Below are 19,425 nucleotides of genomic sequence, written 5' to 3' on the forward strand. Positions count from 1 at the left end.
ACCGTTAAGGATGGTGGTGGTGCGGCAGCGAAATAGAGAGGAAGTGAGAGAACTGTTGCTGGTCTGAGAGAGAGAACGTAAAGAAAGGAGAAAGAAGAGGATTGGTTGGGCTTTTACAAAATTGCCCCTACTTTAATGTTGAAATGTCAAAATTGCCCATGGTGTTGTATTTGTGTCTAATAATTTGTGTTTGTTTATCATTCCTCTTTTGAAATACTTAGTGGATATGTCTTATAATTGTTTAGTCCCTCCAACCTCTAGAATGAAATGAACTATACATGAAAATAGTATTTAAAAATTGATGCATCTGATCTTAATTTTACGTACATCAAATATATCAAGATTTCACATATCATTTTTGCTTATATTTTATTATGAGTCGTAAGCATCAAGTTCTTTAACATCACATTCCACAATTTTGTGTCATTCTTCAAAGACATCCGAGAGATGCTTATTGCACTTCCATTATGTTCCTTTTTTCATCCAAGAATTTAAGCATCAAATCCCGCTCTTCATGAGTCATGCAATTGAAACTAGCTTTTGATAGTCATCCTTCACGTCAGCAATTGGATCCTTCATTAAACCCAAGTGGAAATTTATGGATTTAGCAGAGAATGACACTAACATGCCTCTGACCATGATAATGGATTATGTTTTTGAAAACTCTTTGACGATGTCCTCACCGTAAATGTGTTGGTGTTGATCAACTAGTTTCTTCCATTTCATCTCATCCACCATGACAACTAGAGAATAAAAAGGCTTCTAACATTGGGAATCCTTTCTTCGAGTGAACGAAACACTTTGTTTTTTATGATCATCAAATAGACTAAAGCTTGTGACATGGAAATCATGATTTCTCTATTTGTAGAATTCAAATTAGAGTTATTCATTGATATTTTTATTTTAACTTATCACGAAAATAAAATTGCACTTTAGCCTCTACAAATTAAAGACCCGCACATTATTAGATACTCTTAAACTCATCGTGGTGGTGGGTCAACGATTTGTAAGCTTGGTTGGTTGGGAGAAGAAGATAAAACGCGTGCGTTCTGTTTCTATGAAAGAGAAAATAGATGGACAAATGTGAAATTGAGTAGAAAATATTAATTTTAAGGAAGGGTAAAATAGTAATTTCACACAAACAATGGGGTGGCGGTGGCTCCCCCTTGCCACCCCCAGTTCCGCCTCTGAACTCATGCTATCCTAACCTTATTGAATCACTTTTATTGAGCTTTTGATCCAACAATCTTCTAAGTGAACTATACATGTAACCTTGTAATTATAGTACTTTGCAAAAGATATCATAATTATAAGTTCAAATGACTATCATTACTGATTGTATTCATGATCGGGTCTAACAATAATTCCAACATAGGATCAAAGCAATAATTGTTACAACTATTGCAACTGAATCCATTAAAGTGCCGTTCAATATTAGTACTTAATATATCTATTAATTTGCTCAACTACTAATTTGTTAAACATTTAAAACTAGGTTTTTTTAACCCACCTGAGTTGACTTAGTGGTATTGACTTGAGACTTGGAAGTGTGCTCCTCCTTAAGGTCTTCGATTCCGATGTCAATTTAAGTGGGCTAATTTAACTTCTTCAAAATAAAAGATTTTTTTTATATTGTATGATTCACTCCACCTGATAATATAATTGGTGGGAAAAAAAAACTCATAATCATAATATAATTAGCAATAAACTCAACCTCTCAAGTGGTGAGAGAGTAGGAACAACTTTTGTAGCCCAATTTGATGACTTCACGAGTCACTCGACCCACTTCTAATGGGGCTATTTGGATCCATTGTCATACTTATGGTAGAAGAGTTATAGAACACTGCTTTTAATATTGACTTTTTGCAGTTTTCTCTCCACCGAGGGTTTATTGGATGGCATGTATTTATGTTGCAGAGCTTTAAAAAAAAAAAGTTAAATATGTGATGATAAAATGTTATTAATAGGTTGTTTGATTCCACATCCATGAATATGATCCTGAACTCATGTCAGATCGATTTTGTAATTATTTTACGTGTAACATGAAAGCTAATATGTAATTGCTTCTACAATGTCACGTCCACGTCTAATATAACACATGCTTAATTGATTTACGCCCTTGAATAGTGGCAGTTTACACGCCATTTACATTTGAGTTAAATTTGAATGAGAAACTTGCTTTTCACATTGTAGTCATGGATGGGAATATGAAGATCTCCATTCAATATGTTAATTATTGTGAGAGATAGGGTCACAAGGCTGGTTCAAACATGACATAAAAGTTGATTACACTCTTAATTAGAAGAAATAAACATATTAGATACAAAATTACTTATAATTCTTTGCTTATACCTTTAGCTTTAGAAGAATTGTTTTACAATGCTTGTTGATTTTGAATGTAGGCGACACGTTTATGACTTTATATATACTCCCTCCGTTTTAAAATGAGTGTCGCTTTAGCCAAAAAAAATTGTTTCAAAATGAATGTTACTTTCAGTTTCCAATGCAATAATAACTTTTTCTTTTCAATTGTACCCTCCAATTAATACTCTGCACGCTACTTCCAAAGTATTACTTTTAAAACTAACCAATAGTTAATAAGGATAATTTGGTAAAATAACCATTCTCTTTCTTTTAATCATTGCATTTCTTAATATGTGTGTAAACACCTAAAACGACACTCATTTTGAAACGGAGGGAGTATATATCTTTCAACTTGTACTAGGAAATTAATGGGCAAAACTAAAGTTTTAGGCAATTATAAGAAGTAGGGGTGGAAATAGGCTAGGCCGGGCCGGGCTTTGTAAGGCCTAAGCCTGACCTACTTCAAAAATTATAGGCCTGAGCCTGGCCAATTACCCGTCATAGGCTCATTTTCGAGGCCTGACCTGGCCTATTTAAAGGCCCGATGAAGCCTGAAAGCCTATTTAAAAGCCTATTTTACACCAAAGCCTAGCAACACATGTAAGCCTACTACTAAATAGGCCAAAATTTAGGAAGGCTTAAAGCACATGAATATATCTGCAATTAAATAATGAAATCTTATGAAGGTATAATCACAACAATATATGTGCTACTAAATAACTAATCTTATGAAGGTTTGAGTTTATGAGAAAAAAAACTTCAACCATATCAATAATGGAAGATATATTATACATAAAAAGCTTAATAGGCCGGCCCGACGGGCTTAATAGGCTTTTTTGTAAGCCTTAGCCTGGCCTATTTAATTAAATAGGCTTTATAAAAAGCTTGAGCCTGACCTTGTTAATAAACGGGCTGGGCCGAGCTAGGCTTTAAATAGGCTAGGCCATAGGCCCCTGTCGGATGGCCTGACCTGTTCCCACCCCTAATAAGAAGGCCGTTACTTTTTTTCCATCTTATGAGTTTCTTGTGCGTCCTAATTCTAAAATCCGAAATGTTTTAATGTATTTTGGAAGTTTCTATAAGGTGTTTATGCCGTTCAAATTATATAAGAAATGAACACCAAATCAATGTGGAAATTTGGACGGAAAATACTTGGGTGACATAATGTCACCGTGACATTAAATCTGGGGCACACAAAGGTGTTGTGTTGTGTGGCCCAGATGTGTTGTGTGGCCCAGATGTTGTGTGGCAATGTGTGTTGTGTGGCTCAGATTTAATGCCACGATGACATTATGTCACCCAAGTGCTTCCCAATTTGGACTAGATTAAAATTGGGGAATTGTTCCATCGGCCCCCATTTTGCTGGGAACCCCCCCAATATATCGGAAGATATAATTTCTGATGGCGAAAACATATGGGTACATAGGTTCTGATCAACGTTTTCGATTAAAATCTCTCGAATTCTACTATCTGATAGGTCTTTTTACAGCTTACTCAACCTAAACGCCTAAAAAGCAATCATCATAAAATTGAATGAGGGTACATGTAAAACAAAAAATTGGAACTCGCATAATTAGCACCATACGGGTAGAAAAAAGTTGGATGTAAGGGAAAAGAAGAAATTTCCAATTATTATGCCTTTTATTTGGAAGTTTCACAAGGACAGGTTTGATGTTAACCCCCCACCCTTAAGATGTTAGATATTTCTTACACTGCCCACTGGCCATAACTGATGAACGATCATATATAGAGAAAACTGCACATGGATTTTAAAGGTTACATCATTAGCTCTCTTCAAGTGGTCTCTAGGGGTAGCCATGCACGTACTCGAATTCATAGTATGGGGTTTGATATTTTTCTAAAATTTTAGTCACATAAGAGGTCACGATACTTCGAAATAGGAGAAGTATTTTTATCTGATACATTTTTTTTTTTTGAACGAATTTGTATATGATATATATTTTGATGCATAATATTTCTAGACGAATATCCTAGATGTGTCCAATTTTCTTTTATTTTTCTTACTAAACATGTTTGAGATATTTTGTTTAGACTGCAATAATACTTTAGGATACATGTTTTTAGAAGATACTTTAGGATACATGTTTTTAGAAGTATCATTGTATTTCTTTAAAAAAACAAATATTATCGAATACATATGTCTTGATGGGTTCAATATAAACATGATGGAAAATGCTATAGTGCACGATTTAGTTTTCTATTTTTAAAACTTCTTACAACTAGATATTGATTTTACATATTAAAAGAAATCCTCGTAAATAAAAGAAGACCCACATATTAATGCATTGAAAAAATATCTTAATAATATACAAACATGGAACAACAAATAGCAAAAAAATTTCTTCCAATCCAATGTGTCACAATTCTAAGCCACCTCAAATTTTTTAATAATTCTTATAAGCTCAATTTATGATCTATAATAGCAAGTTGGAGCAGAAAACTATGTAATCACAATTTTTCCACAATTTAAAAATAATCAAAATGCATTTTATGGTAGTAAAATTTGAATTAGTAGATTTCCCTCCAAGAAACATGTGTTATCGGGCCTATTTTCAGCAAAACAACAAAAATCCAAATTGAATACCAGCCCATTGCAAACCCGGCCCAGTGAAAAGTCCAACCCGGGTCAGCCTTTTACAGGGTCATTAAATGCAAAGTCTGAAAAGAGAGTCCCCTTTCCCTTCTTCACCGCCGATACACAAACCCTTACTCTACAAAATGAAAAAAATCAGATGCTAAGAGACAAACACCATCAAAACCCCTCTGTTTAGCCCAGCTATTTTATTTCCCAATCCATGAAGGAATCTCCAACCCGTCACCGTCGCTTCTAACCCTCAATCTGTATTTTCCATTAACAGCTATTTCAACCCAAGGGAAATCGGATTTTTTTCAAAGCAATCTGCGAAAATCAGTATTGGAGGATGGGATTGAAGATAAGGATGAGGTTAAATTCAAATCAAGAGGTAAACAATTTCACCCATTCCAATTTCGAATTTTCCCCCCAAAATCAATCCCAAATTTTATAGTTTTTTAATTCAACCCTAACCCTAGGTTTTTAGTATAAAAGGGTGTAGTGTGTGTCTGTTCAGACTTGCCCCAGCATTGCAAAGTGTTAACATTGCACTGCTTTCTTTCTCCCTCATTTTAATTTGAACTTTCATTTTAGTTTAGTGTTGGGGTCTTTAAACTTTTAATTACTAAACATCAAAAAAATTTCTTAACAAGAAAAATGGCTAACCTTCCTGAGTTCTCTCCAATTTCTGAAATTTCTACTGAAAAAACTTTTTGGAACATCAAGGCAAAGGTAATTCGATTATGGCAAGTTCCTGACTTTAGCAGAAACACCTTGCCATTCTCGACTGAAATGGTTTTGATGGATGAAGCTGGCAACAGGATTCATGCTACCATTAAGAAAACTTTGCTCTATAAGTTCAAAAATGACATTTTTGAAGGAAAATGCTACACTTTTGAAAACATGGGGGTGGCTAACAATGGGGGTAATTATAGGACTACTAGACACTCCTTTAAGCTGAACTTTCAGTTTAGCAGCAAGGTTGGTTATATACCAAATCTCAAAATCACTAAGTCACCATACAACTTCATTCCTATTTCTGAAATTGTTGGAGGGTCCTACGATACTGATTACTTGCCTGGTATTTTTCTCTGTGTTTTAAGTTGTTTTTAAAGTTTTTTCATGTGTTTAAATCATTTTGAGATTTTTTGTTATGTTCATTGAAGTAGTTGTGGTTTGATGTTAATTTCAGACCTTATTGGAGTATTGAGTGGTGTTGGTATTGAAAGAGAAATTCAAAGGAAGGGTATCACAAGCAAGCTGAATGTGATTGAGTTGGAGTCTGGAGGGTAAGTATCTAATCCTTATTTTGTGGTTTAGTTTTTCTTTTGTAGTTATAGTTAAGTATCTTACAAATTTTTATTTTTATTTAAGGCATAAGGTTCAATGTACTCTTTTTGGAAGCTATGTGGAAGATTTGAACAATTTCATTGCAACTGGAGACATTCAGAATGCCATTGTGATCATTCAGCTTGCTAAAGCAAAAATTTACCAAGGTGAGCAATACAATATTTAACAACTTCAAGTATTAAAGTCATAATTGTATTTTATATTTGTTCTTATGTACCATTTACTATATGGTTGAAATGTATTCTAAGATCCTTAATTTGTTTGTTTAATGTAGAAAAGCTGCATGTTCAGAATTGCTTGAACTGCACACGTGTGCTTTTCAACCCAACATGTGCTGATGGTCTTAGCATGAGGAGCAGGTACCCATTTTGGTTGAATTTTTATTTTGATTCATTCAAATAGGAAATTTATTTCAATCAATGTATTTGGATGTTGGTTTTAATAGATTTTATTGTTGTTTCTTAGGATGACTGAAAGTGATGATTCACCTTCACCACTGACTATAACACAGCTGCAACCTGAAACCAAAGTTGACCCAAAGGAGGAGTTTTTGTACAACACACCTAGGACTACTATGCAGGGACTTAAGGATGCCTCAACTGTAAGTGATATATAAATTTCGTGCAAAACAGCTTGATTATTTATTCTTTCAGTTTAAATCCACCTCAATAGAAATTATAGTTTCATTTCCATGAATTTTGATCTAGATACAGGATTAGTTTAATGATATATGTCCACTATTAGTTTAAAGTCAATTAGTTTTTTAAAATGAAATTATTAAGTATTGGTTATGTATTGTAGGATTCTGTGTTTGTTGTTGTTGGCACCATAAAGAGGATTGTTAACAAGGAGAATTTTTGGTACACTGCCTGTATGTGTTCCAAGGCTGTCATACCTGATTCAGCCATGTTTTTCTGTGAAAAGTGCGATAAGCATGTTAAGAAGGTGTTTCCTAGGTAATTTACTTATCAATGCTATTGTTTGTGTAAATATTTTGGGTAGTTATACATGCATTATCTATCTATAATCTAATATCCTTTTAAAATCCAATGTCTTAGGTATTGCTTGAAGGTAAGAGCAATTGACCAAAGTGATTGTGCAACACTGGTCATCTTTGACAGAGATTGTACTTCTATCTTTAATAAGAGTTGTGCTGATCTCCTTGCTGAGCATGGAATGGTAAATCTTTAGTTTTTATTTCATGGATAATGAAAATATTTTGCATCTCTTAATTTGAACTGTTTATAACCCTTTTATATGAAATTTGTGTAGGCTATCCATGAGGGACAAATGGCACCTGAACTTGCTGAACTTATTGGAAAAACTTATCTCTTCAAAGTGGAAACAAAGGCAGAATTCAATCCCAGATTTGAGCAGTCTTTCCGTGTTATGAAGATATGTCATGACCCTTCTATCATCAAAGAATTTATGTCTAAGTGGGACAAGGAAGAGGCTTCATTCTCCAAGCTCACTAATGTATGCTAATTCATAAATAGGAGATTTTTATTTTGAAAAATTAGTTGTAGTGTTTATATAAATATTGTAAAGTGTGGATTTACCTCAACTTGAAGCTAATGTGTATTTTTTGGTTTTTATTAGGAGAGTGCTTCTCTAAGCGTGTTGATGGACAAGGGCAAAGGCCCAATGCATATTGGAGAATCCAGTTTGGAATCCCAGGTAATAACTTTACATCAGAAATTCAATTAAGTGCTGCATTCATGTTCAATTAAGTGGCTGCATTGACACAGTGTAAATGTCTTATGTTTTTAGGAGCTAATCCCCTTATCTGAACCTCTCGAGAAGATTCAGGCCAAGCTTGCTAAGGTTGCTGAATCTGTGCCTGATGTTGTTAAACAGGTTATATGTTATACATTCATAAATTATATGTTATCTTTTGCACATATTCTGTTTGCTTACAGTTTCTTATATGCTTATGCACAAATGCAGGATTTGTTGCCTAAGTTTGGAGGAGCTGATTCTGAATCTGATTGCCAAGTTATCACTCCCACAGTTTCTGCAACTGCTACCAGCAAAAGGGCATCTCCCAGCAATGATGAGGATGATATGGATGTTCCACTTAAGATCATGAAGAGGAGAATCAAAATTGAGAAGAATTAGTGCAAGAGGGATTTGGCTGAACCTCTTATGAGCATCAGTTTTTTGAATCATAGAGCTTATTAAGTTTTAATCCATCTAATGTGATGTTTACTCTATGATTTTTGTATAAGTTGTAATAATTTGGTACTTAACTCTAAGATATTTTGGTACATTAGTTGGGTTGTAATATTAACGTTGACAATTGCATTCCCCTGTTTTAATATTTATTAGTATTAATCTACATTTATTGCCCTTTACAATTTTTGTTACTATGTGGGTTACAAAAATATATTTGACAAACCTATTTTTAATTATGATATATATTTTGAGTTATATTCTGCAATTTCAGAAGTTTAATAACAATTTTTTTTTAAGTGCAGGTTTCGAGACAGATTTCAATAATGGAAATTTCACTTATAGTCCCATGTGCACAGCAAAGGATCATTAATATAGTCAATTACATACAAGTTAAATTTCTCTTAGTTGCATCCATTAGTGAATGTGTAAATTAGACAAATAGCTTTGTATTCATCAGCTGTATATTACAAGAATATTATTTAATAAATACAATGGTTTATTCCTTATACTTTACTTGCTTCTCTATTTCTTTATGAATATTAATTAGTACACTTCTCTGTTAACGAAAAACCTTAAGTATAATTCACCCAACCTAAAAAACAAGAATTAGGGTACCTGCTCAAAACAGGGAAATGAGGTGTTTATTAAATAATATGAATTAAAACTAATTAACACTTCTCATCAAATTAATACAACCTTAAGTATATACACCTAAGAATTATATGACACTTCTCATCATGAATACAAAAACCATGGATCCAGAATTGTTTTTAAATGATATTTTAAAAATGAGGTGTTTAAATAGCAAATTATTAGGCAACAGTTTGGAGCAGAGAAAACTAGGAAATCAGGAGCCCAATAAAGCCCAATATTGCTGTAAAATTTATTATGTAAAATAAGGAAATTTAGTTTACAACCCTTATGATATAAAGGGTGAATATACCAAGAAAAGAAGTTTCAGATCCCATTCAACCCCACACGTTGCTACTCCTTCCTTCAATTTCAATATCGTACGTGGGTAAAGGGGACCACCGACAACGATGGATGCGGAAAACCAAGGGTACAAATCTTCTTAATCCCTTTTTGTCTCAAATCGTTTATTTTCCCATCAATTTCGGACAGAAACATGCAACTGTCCCCTTCCCAATCGCATGTCCTTTAAGCTTATATACCAATTTCTGTTGCTTTTTTTTCAATTATGATTAATAGTCAAACCTTCAGCTTGGTTCTGCAATTGTTTTGTTGTAAATTTTGCATCTATAGTTTGCCCTAGATCTGATTTTTGATTGGTTTATTTTCACATTTATTCAGAATCAACTATAAAAGGAATAAAAGTGCATGATAGAATATATTGTGTGGTCATGCATTATCGTTTTTTGGTAATATCAGTAACCAAAGTATTTGTGTGGTCATGCACAATTAACCTACTTTTTTATTTTTGCATAAGATACCATGATGTTATATATTTTCCTGTAAGTTCTTAAAAAAAATTGTTATTATTTTTGGTAGTATCATTATAACAACATAAACAAATATTCACTTTATTTTATATATAAAATTAAGTGGGAAATATTTTGTATATTACATTGAACTTTCATTTAATGAAATGACTAAAGGAATATTGTGTATTTTACATTAATATATAGAAGGAAATATTATGAATGATACAAGTCACATGTATATTTAAGCTCAATCTCTACTCAGAAAATTAGTCGCTTCAAGTCACATGTATATGCTGTGCTCATTTCATTGATTTTCGCAGCAATGGGCGGCAAAGGGATTTTTTCATAAGCGAGGTCAACCCGGAAGAGGTATGTAAAATATTTAATATGTAGTTCAAGTGTTACAATTTGGTTATGTCGATTAAAACAGATATATATATATATATATATATATATATATATATATATATGTAGTCTGCTTTGTTTCACTTTACTTAGCATGATGATGTTCAGATAAATGTAAGGAAACAATATCTTTATTATGTTGGTTGAATTATAATTATTTTGGGTGTGTATTATTTTTAACATATGATGTATTCTATATGGATTTTTGAACCCTTTATATTTGTTGTTCTTAGGAGAAAGTACCTGTGGATTTTCAATTCTACCTAAGAAATCAAGACACACTTCAAGTTAACAAACAAGGATTTCTTAGGGATCACGATGACAGAGGCATTGTTATCCGTTTTGATATGGATCAATCTGGAATTTCAATGAAGAACGGTGCATCAATCGCGCGGAAGTTTGGCTTCAACATTCCTACTATTGCCAAATTTGAATATCTAGGTCCCTTGAACATGTTTTTTGTTACCTCCTTGGCTGATGCTAATCCACAAGTTGCAAAGAATGTGGAGTTAGTGCAAGATGCTGATGAAAATCAACAAGTCCCGCAGGAGGTTGTTGACATTGAAGATCCCCATCAAGAAGTCATCGATATTAGTTCAGATGAAGAGCAAGATGAAGGTGAGCAACAAGAGGAAGATCCCTACTGTTTTGAGCAATTAGTGTCTGCTACTCTGGCTCAGTCTGTACATGGTCAACCAATGGTAAGTTATACAATAAAAAACCTTCTCCTTATAATTAAAATTCTATTTTTACATGATGTTAGTTTATGAATAATATATATTGTACTACTCAAATATGCAAAATCCTTTTAGGAAAAAATTTGAATTAAGATCAGGATTATATGAATTAAACAAGAACATGTCAAGTTATGTTGTTCCATGATCCCTAGGAAGGTTAATCTTTTAACTATGATATAATAAATATTGAGATTGTAGAATCACTTAGATATACACTCAGTAGTTTTAAAAGTTACCACAAGATGAGACATATTCGGTTGTTTATTTTTTTTTTTTATACATAAATTTAACGATGTACATATGATTCAAATTGGTATGTGCAATTTACTAAGGTGTTTTTGTCACTTTTGGTTTAGCATTTTCCCAACCGTGTTTCTAGAGAGATATTGACTGTTCCAAGGAAGTGGATTGTCTTGGTTGATATGGGAACACTCAAAGAGTACAAGTGCCGGCTCAACACGGCTGAACGAAACAAATGCGAAAAATCATTAGGAAGAGGATGGATGAAATTTGTCAGAGACCGTCGCCTAAAAGAAGGTGACAGACTTTGCTTTGAGTTGGATCGGCCTCCTACGACATTGTTTGTTACTGTGGTTAGGAGGCATAATATTGCTTGATGGGTAGTTTAAATATCTTGGAATCTGTATTTTGGAATGGGGATTATGGAAATGGCTTATGATTTTGGTGGTAGTTATGGATGTTTTATTATGTAAAATATGACTTTGACAATGTATATGGCACTTGGTTTGGATGTTAAAATCCAACTTTTTGGTATGTAATGTTAATTGCTGGTTGCTTTTGGCTGCAGGGTCACATGTACATGTGTGATGTAGCTTTCGTTTGTATTATATGACAAACTTGATGATGTTAATTCCAATGTCATGCTCAATGCTAATTATATATTACTTATGCCCATGTACATCTCTGGTGCAGCTTTAATATATAGTTTTTATTATATCATGTATGAAAAAACTAAAAGCAAAGACATTCCTTTTCATGATAATGCTTACAACTTGGTATATGGACTTTGTCTTCTATTGAGACATTAAACAATGACATTCACGTTAAAGCATGACCTTGGTTGCTTTAGTGTGGGCCACAATATACCTACAAAGAAGACAATTGATTTGCATATTCCATTTTTGTGTTGGTTTCTAGAGAAAAATTCATTGACAATGACATATCAGTGTTTTGGCAAAGCTTTAATTTTGTCACATAGTGTATAGGCCAAAAAGGTGTTTCATTTTTCCAACACAAAATGTCCTCTATCCTTTAATCAAACACAACCCTATCCATGTAAAAATCAGCAACTCAAGGTTCTTCTCTAACACAAATTTCTTCAACAATGGAACCAAATGATCCATCAAGTAGAAGGATGAAGAAAAAATTAATAGTTGCACAAAGTAGTTCTATCAACAAAGGTATGTCCAAATGTTATTCACAATGTCAAATATATATTGCTTGGGAATGAATAGTAGAATATCCAATCAAGATAACTATGTTTCTTTAATACCATTGTAGAGAATATGTCTTCCACTACATCTTCAATGAATCATGTTAACAAATTATCCAGGGAGCCTTTTAGAAGTCCTCTTTCTCCATTGATGAATGGTAATATTATCTATCTACTTATTTAGTTGTGCATAATTTTTATTTTTGACATATCAAATCCCACAATAAAATAATCCCAAGTGTTCTTATTTTATGTTTGTACCACAAACATTTGAAGTTTGCAATTAGGGTTCTCAAATTTATATGACATTAATTTTTAGATATACCAATGCATCAATCTCCATCTCAATCAATAAGTCCTCCATCCATGGGTAATTTCGATTCCTCACATGCAAGGATGAAGAGAAAACATGCAATGTTGCAAAGAGGGTCTAAAGAAAAAAGAAAGGATAAAGGTATGTTTGGTATAAAATGTTTATAATTTATTTTACATTTTCATGTTTGTTTAATATATTACCGAAGGAATGTGAATAACATCAAAGTATGCTTGACACATTAAATTGCAGAGAATGAGGATTCGGACTATGCTTTAAGATATAATAAAAAGAGGCTATCAAAGGAGGCACACTCGAATCCTATATCACCATTGATAAATGGTATTTATATAGATTGTAATATTGCCTACAAAATTTAATAGTCTTCCAAGTTGTAGTATGGTCAAACTCTATCAAAGGTTTTTTTTTATAATGTGACATAATTGCAATTGGTACCATGTAGATTCAGGTGAAGCATTGTCAACTATCGAGCAAGCAAATGATTCAACATCAGAAATGATGAGATCATCTGAATCAACAATTAACCCATCTCTATCTTCTATGAATTCATGTGAGTTATTTATATGTTTGAATCAATATTCTTATTCCGCAAGATTGGTCTCACACTTACATATTTTAATCATTGACTTACTATGATAATATTTTAACAGTTCCATCAACACTAAGTCATAGCATTTTGTCTAAGAGGAAGGTGGCAGAATCATATCAACCAATAACCTCACAAAGAAGTCCACTATCCAACATTACCAACATTGAATGTGTTCCTTTTGGCAGTAAGACATTTAATTATTGTTTTGCTAATAAATTAAAGCATCTAACTTATTTGGGTCATATCATTAATCTATTGGCATCATCAACACACACAAATGCACATATGCAGTGCCACAAGTTCTAAATACAAGCAAAAAGGGACAAAAAACTAGAGTTCAAAGGAGAAGGAGATTTAAAGAGCTTCCTGTTACAAGACTTAATTTTGATTCAGTATTTGAACAAGGTGGTCCATCATCAAACTCATCAGCCAATGGTAAGTGTTGAATATTAAATTTTCTATATTACACAAAAAATAGTTAAATTAACACATTTTCTAACAGTGGTTAATCAAGAAAATATCATTCTGGATGCCTTCAAAGTTGATATATATGGTGATGCTGAGAGAAAAGGTTCGTCTAGAACTTTTATTTGTGTAACTAAATATACTTTAACTACTTAATGATATTTTTGATATCTAATATATATTAAAAAACCATCCATAGGATCCCTTGATTTTGGATCTCCAGATATCACATGCAAATGGTGCAAAGCTAAACTTTGGATAGAAGAGAGGGCAACAAAGTCTAGACCAGCGACCATAGATGTAGAGTTTTCGCTATGTTGTCAAAAGGGATATGTTGATATTCCATTTGTAGAGGAACCGCCTAAATTATTGTTATCATTGTTGGATGGAAGTGAACCTAGAAGCAAGCATTATCAAGCCAACATCAGAGCATACAACAGTATGTTTGCCTTTACATCCCTTGGAGGCAAAGTGTTCACAAAGCTCAACAATGGAAATGGACCACCTCAATTCATCTTAAGCGGACAGAATTATCATAGAATTGGAAGTCTGCTGCCTGAGCCTGGAAGTGCTCCAAAATTTGCGCAACTATACATCTATGACACTCAAAATGAAATTCAAAATAGAACCAAAGTTTTTGAGTAAGTACTACTTTTTCCTACCCTTGATTGTTTATTGTTATCATTAAATGTTGATTATGTTCTCATTATATGTTTATTGTGATCGGAATTGTTACATTGGGTTGCAGTGCAAGTGATGGTGAGGGTGGATTTGACATCTCATTGGTGGAAGATCTAAAAAACATGTTGGATGATTGTAACCCTTTGTGCAAATCATTTAGAAAGATCCGTGATATGTTTGAACATGGTCCACCTCCCAAGATGGCTTTAAGATTGTTTCGAAAGACGGATAAAGACTCAAGGATGCACAATTTACCTACGGTAGATGAAGTAGCTGGGTTGATAATAGGTGATTATGATGAGACCGAACAGGGTAGAGATATTATAGTGGATGATGTAAGGAAAGGCTTACGAAGGATACACGAGACACATCGCTTATACATGCCACTTCAATATCCTTTAGTATTTCCTAAGGGTGATTATGGTTATGAGGAAGATATCCCTTATAGGGAATTTGAAGATGAAGAAAAAAAATCAAGAGGTTCAAGGGAAAGAGTTGCCATTAGAGAGTACATTGCATTTCGCTTGCAAGATAGGGATTGTGAGTTTGGAAATATTCTTCTTGGAAGAAGATTGCTTCAGCAGTTTTCCGTTGATTGTTACACCATGATTGAAGCTCAAAGGCTATCTTATATTCGGAATAATCAGGGAAATATTCGTTCAGATTTGTTGAATGGATTACAGGAAGCAGTTGAATTGGGAGACAATGACCCGCGGAAAGCTGGACAGCGTGTTATACTTCCTGATTCATTTACAGGTTCACCAAGGTACATGTTCAATAATTGCCAAGATGCAATGGCAATTTGTAAGAGATTTGGCTACCCGGACCTATTCATCACAATAACTTGCAACCAAAATTGGAAAGAAATCAAGGACTTTGTTTCACAGAGAGGCCTTAGTGCATCCGACAGACCCGATATAATTTGTAGAGTTTTCAAGATGAAGCTTGATCAATTGATGACAGACTTTAAGAAGAATGAAATGTTTGGGAAAGTGCAAGCAGGTATGTTTACGATATAGTTTTTAAATCTTTGATTTAACTGTTTTAAATAATACATTCTGCATGTTTTAATATTTTCATATATCATAGGTATGTATACTGTAGAGTTTCAAAAGAGGGGGCTACCACATGCACACATTCTTTTATGGTTAGAAGGTGTCAACAAACTGCATACAACTAAGGAAATAGATAGGGTTATATCAGCAGAGATTCCTCATCCACATCTATATCCAAAGTTGCACTCGGCCGTTTCAACATACATGATGCATGGACCATGCGGAGGTGCGAACTTGAATTCACCTTGCATGAAGGGAAAAAGATGCTCAAAATACTTTCCAAAGAAGTTTTTAGAGGCCACTGCTATTGATGAAGATGGTTTTCCAGTATATAAAAGAAAAGATAATGGTGTTAGTGTGATCAAGAATGGAACTCCTTTGGACAATAGGTATGTTGTTCCTTACAATCCAACACTCCTGATGAGATATCAAGCACATGTTAATACTGAATATTGCAACAAGTCAAATGCAATCAAGTATCTATTCAAATATGTGAACAAAGGTCCTGATAGAGCAAACCTCCATATTAAAAAACAAGCAGGAGACAAAGATGAAGAAGGGCAGATTGATGAAATTAAGCGTTACTATGATTGTCGCTATGTGTCACCATGTGAAGCATGTTGGAGAATTTTCATGTTTGATATCCATGAGAAATGGCCATCTGTTATGAGATTAGCTTTACACCTAGAGGGTCAGCAATGTGTTAGGTTCAAGGAAAATCAAAAGCTTCAAAATGTTGTGAAGTATCATCAGTCAGTTCCAACTATGTTTCTTGCTTGGTTTGTTGCAAACCAAGAGTACAGTGAGGGTAGACATCTTACATATGCTGAATTTCCGTCAAAATTTACTTATCTTCCTGACAAGAGGATATGGCTTCCAAGGAAAAAGGGTTTTCAGATTGGGAGGCTTTCTTACATTCCTGTAGGCTCAGGTGAACTTTACTACATGCGGATTTTGTTGACCTTTCAAAAGGGTTGTAAGGGGTTCAATTGTATTAAGACTGTTAATGGCAAGCTCTACGACACTTTTCAAGATGCATGCTATGCGCTTGGGTTATTGTCCGATGACAAAGAGTTCATAGATGGAATTATTGAAGCTTCTAGATCACAGAGTGGTCAGATGCTCCGTGTTTTGTTTGTTAGACTTTTAATCATGAATACAATGCACAAGCCTGATAATGTATGGAAAGCTACTTGGAAGTTATTAGCTGATGGAATTCTCTATACAAGACGAAGGATGCTCAATATTCCAGGTTTGTAATCTTTATTTTAACCTTACTCAACACTGTACTTAACGAATATTACATTAAAATGGAATTATACTTTACATATGGTTAACTTGATTGTTTTTATATTAAATTTGCTTATATTTGTATTAGACAATAACACCTACATGTCGTTATGAACACTACAAAAAAAATTAGCAAAGTTATTCATAACATGTCTGACACGGCATCATTATATATGTTATAATATTGGACCATAATTATTGTTTGATGTAAAATAAATTATGCAGATTTGCGCATTCCTGATAGTGATTTGCAAAATCTTTGCCTTATTGAGATTGAGAAGTTGTTGATGTGTAATGGGAAGTCATTGAAAGATCACAAAACTTTGCCTTACCCAGTGTTCGATGAGTTACTTGCCCAAGCAAATAAATTCATTGCCGATGAATTGAACTATGACAAAGATAAGCAAGGTCAGCTACATAAATCCCTTCTTGAAAAACTCACTGATGAGCAGTATGGTGTTTATTCCACAATCATGAAATCTGTTGAGGCACAGGATGGGCAGTTCTACTTTTTGTATGGATATGGTGGAACCGGAAAGACCTTTATGTGGAAGACACTATCCGCAGCCATCAGATCACAAGGTAAGATTGTCATTAATGTTGCATCGAGCGGAATTGCATCTTTGTTGTTGCCTGGAGGCAAGACTGCGCATTCTACTTTTTGTATACCATTGAAAATCAATGAAAAATCGACTTGCAATGTGAAACAACAAGATCCTAGAGCCAAGTTGCTTAGAGAGGCAAGTCTTATAATATGGGATGAGGCCCCTATGATGCACAAATTCTGTTTTGAAGCATTTGATCGTACTATGCGTGATATAATGAGGGTTGTAGATGAGGATAATTTGAAAAAACCTTTTGGAGGGAAAGTTGTTATTCTTGGTGGTGATTTTAGGCAAATTTTACCTGTCATTAGGAAAGCACGTAAACGTGATATAATGAAGTCCTCTGTTAATTCTTCTAATATTTGGCATAGTTGTAAGGTCTTAAAGCTCACAAAAAACATGAGGTTAATTGGTGATGGCACAAGTGGTAATGCAAATGAGATCAGAGATTTTGCAAAATGGATTTTGAAAATTGGAAATGGTGATATGGTTGCAGATGAAGATGGAGAGAGCATCATTGATATTCCAGAGGATTTGTGCATTCCTCCGTGCAACAATCCTCTACAAGCATTGGTTGATTTTGTTTATCCAGGTATTGTTCATAGCATTGACAATCGAAGGATCTTTGAAGAGAAAGCGATACTTGCTCCTACTCTTGATGCTGTTGAACAAGTCAATGAGTATGTTTTGTCACTAATTGAAGGGGAAGCAACAGAGTACTTAAGTTCGGATACAACTTGCAAATCTGATGAAGACTATGATATTCAAGGGGATTGGTGCACTACAGAATTTTTGAATGACATAAAGTGTTCTGGAATACCAAACCACAGGTTGATTCTAAAGACCGGAGTTCCCATCATGCTGCTAAGAAACATTGATCAAGCCAGTGGCTTATGTAATGGAACACGACTACAAGTCAATCACCTTGGGAAAAATATCATTACTGCGACCGTCATTACTGGCAAGGGTATTGGACAAAAGGTATTAATCCCAAGGATGGATTTGGTTCCTACAGATTCAGGATTTCCATTTAAATTTTCAAGAAGACAATTTCCGATTTCATTGTGCTTTGCTATGACAATAAACAAGAGCCAGGGACAATCATTGTCGAAGGTTGGATTGTATCTACCTCGACCTGTTTTTACACATGGGCAATTGTATGTAGCTGTTTCTAGGGTAACCACGAAGAAGGGGCTGAAAATGTTGATTTTGGATGAAGATGGCAATCCATGCACCTCAACTCTAAATGTTGTTTATCCGGAGGTCTTTTCTAATTTGTAGAAATTATCTTATGAGGTATGAATCTGTCTATATTTAAGCTTGATTGTCAATTTTTTTTTATCGAAAGTACATTGCTAACATGCAAAAACCTTTGTTTATTTTTGTAGATAACTTTGGAGCTAAGTATAGTTGATGCATCTATCTACAATAAGGGTTATGTTTTTTTGGATTGATTGCGCTTTAAAGTATGGCCTACTATTTTGTGTTACCTATAACAAGTAGGCTTCATTGTTATTTGTTAACGATATGTATTTGATTCTAACTTAATTGAACTAATTTTTGATAGATGACATCTTTGATTTTATTTAGATCAACATAGCCCGATTTTGTCTAACCACTGCATTATAAATTTGTATTTTGGTGGTATGTTCAGAAATATAATTTTTAACTCCACAAAAAATTGTCAGCCCGTGCGTTGCACGGGTGGAAATACTAGTAGTTATACATTAATGGTGAATTATTCTCTAAAATCACAATTTCATCATCAATCCAAAACAGTCTAAAAAATGTGATTGATCTAATAAAATCAAAGTTTGACCATTTAGGTCACTGCCAAGTTTTAGTATTGATGATGCGGTGGCTCATTATGACCAATACAGCCAAGTT

The 19,425-nt window shown here is 33.9% G+C and overlaps 3 protein-coding genes across 3 annotated transcripts; all 3 read left to right on the forward strand.

The window, feature by feature from the left end:
• Positions 1-5,110: 5,110 nt before the first annotated feature.
• Positions 5,111-8,611, forward strand: LOC146918842 (uncharacterized; the record flags this gene model as incomplete). Its single annotated transcript, XM_085710539.1, has 11 exons — positions 5,111-5,348; positions 6,150-6,246; positions 6,332-6,453; positions 6,582-6,666; positions 6,773-6,908; positions 7,109-7,263; positions 7,366-7,486; positions 7,580-7,783; positions 7,907-7,984; positions 8,078-8,164; positions 8,255-8,611. Coding segments are annotated over 11 exons (1,494 nt in total), but the record flags the coding sequence as incomplete, so codon positions are not given.
• A 1,113-nt stretch (positions 8,612-9,724) lies between these two features.
• Positions 9,725-11,881, forward strand: LOC146918843 (uncharacterized). The gene is made up of 3 exons (XM_085712076.1): positions 9,725-10,293; positions 10,563-11,030; positions 11,423-11,881. The coding sequence occupies exons 2-3, from the start codon at positions 10,677-10,679 to the stop codon at positions 11,681-11,683; spliced, it is 615 nt and encodes a 204-aa protein (XP_085568202.1). The 5' UTR covers positions 9,725-10,293; positions 10,563-10,676; the 3' UTR covers positions 11,684-11,881.
• A 2,452-nt stretch (positions 11,882-14,333) lies between these two features.
• LOC146918844 (uncharacterized) lies at positions 14,334-18,826 on the forward strand. The gene is made up of 4 exons (XM_085710537.1): positions 14,334-14,548; positions 14,656-15,590; positions 15,678-16,895; positions 17,159-18,826. The coding sequence occupies exons 1-4, from the start codon at positions 14,349-14,351 to the stop codon at positions 18,817-18,819; spliced, it is 4,014 nt and encodes a 1,337-aa protein (XP_085566663.1). The 5' UTR covers positions 14,334-14,348; the 3' UTR covers positions 18,820-18,826.
• Positions 18,827-19,425: the final 599 nt, after the last annotated feature.

Source organism: Medicago sativa, chromosome 5 (assembly GCF_051527215.1).
Source record: "Medicago sativa cultivar Bolivia chromosome 5, Bolivia_mono, whole genome shotgun sequence".
NCBI lineage: Eukaryota > Viridiplantae > Streptophyta > Magnoliopsida > Fabales > Fabaceae > Medicago > Medicago sativa.

Coding starts and splice junctions, on each gene's coding strand:
- LOC146918844 (XM_085710537.1), top strand. CDS start 14,349: ATGTTTGCCTTTACATCCCTTGGAGGCAAAGTGTTCACAAAGCTCAAC. Junction 14,549..14,655: donor AATAGAACCAAAGTTTTTGA/GTAAGTACTACT, acceptor ATTGGGTTGCAG/TGCAAGTGATGGTGAGGGTG. Junction 16,896..17,158: donor AAGGATGCTCAATATTCCAG/GTTTGTAATCTT, acceptor TAAATTATGCAG/ATTTGCGCATTCCTGATAGT.
- LOC146918843 (XM_085712076.1), top strand. CDS start 10,677: ATGGATCAATCTGGAATTTCAATGAAGAACGGTGCATCAATCGCGCGG. Junction 11,031..11,422: donor CTGTACATGGTCAACCAATG/GTAAGTTATACA, acceptor CTTTTGGTTTAG/CATTTTCCCAACCGTGTTTC.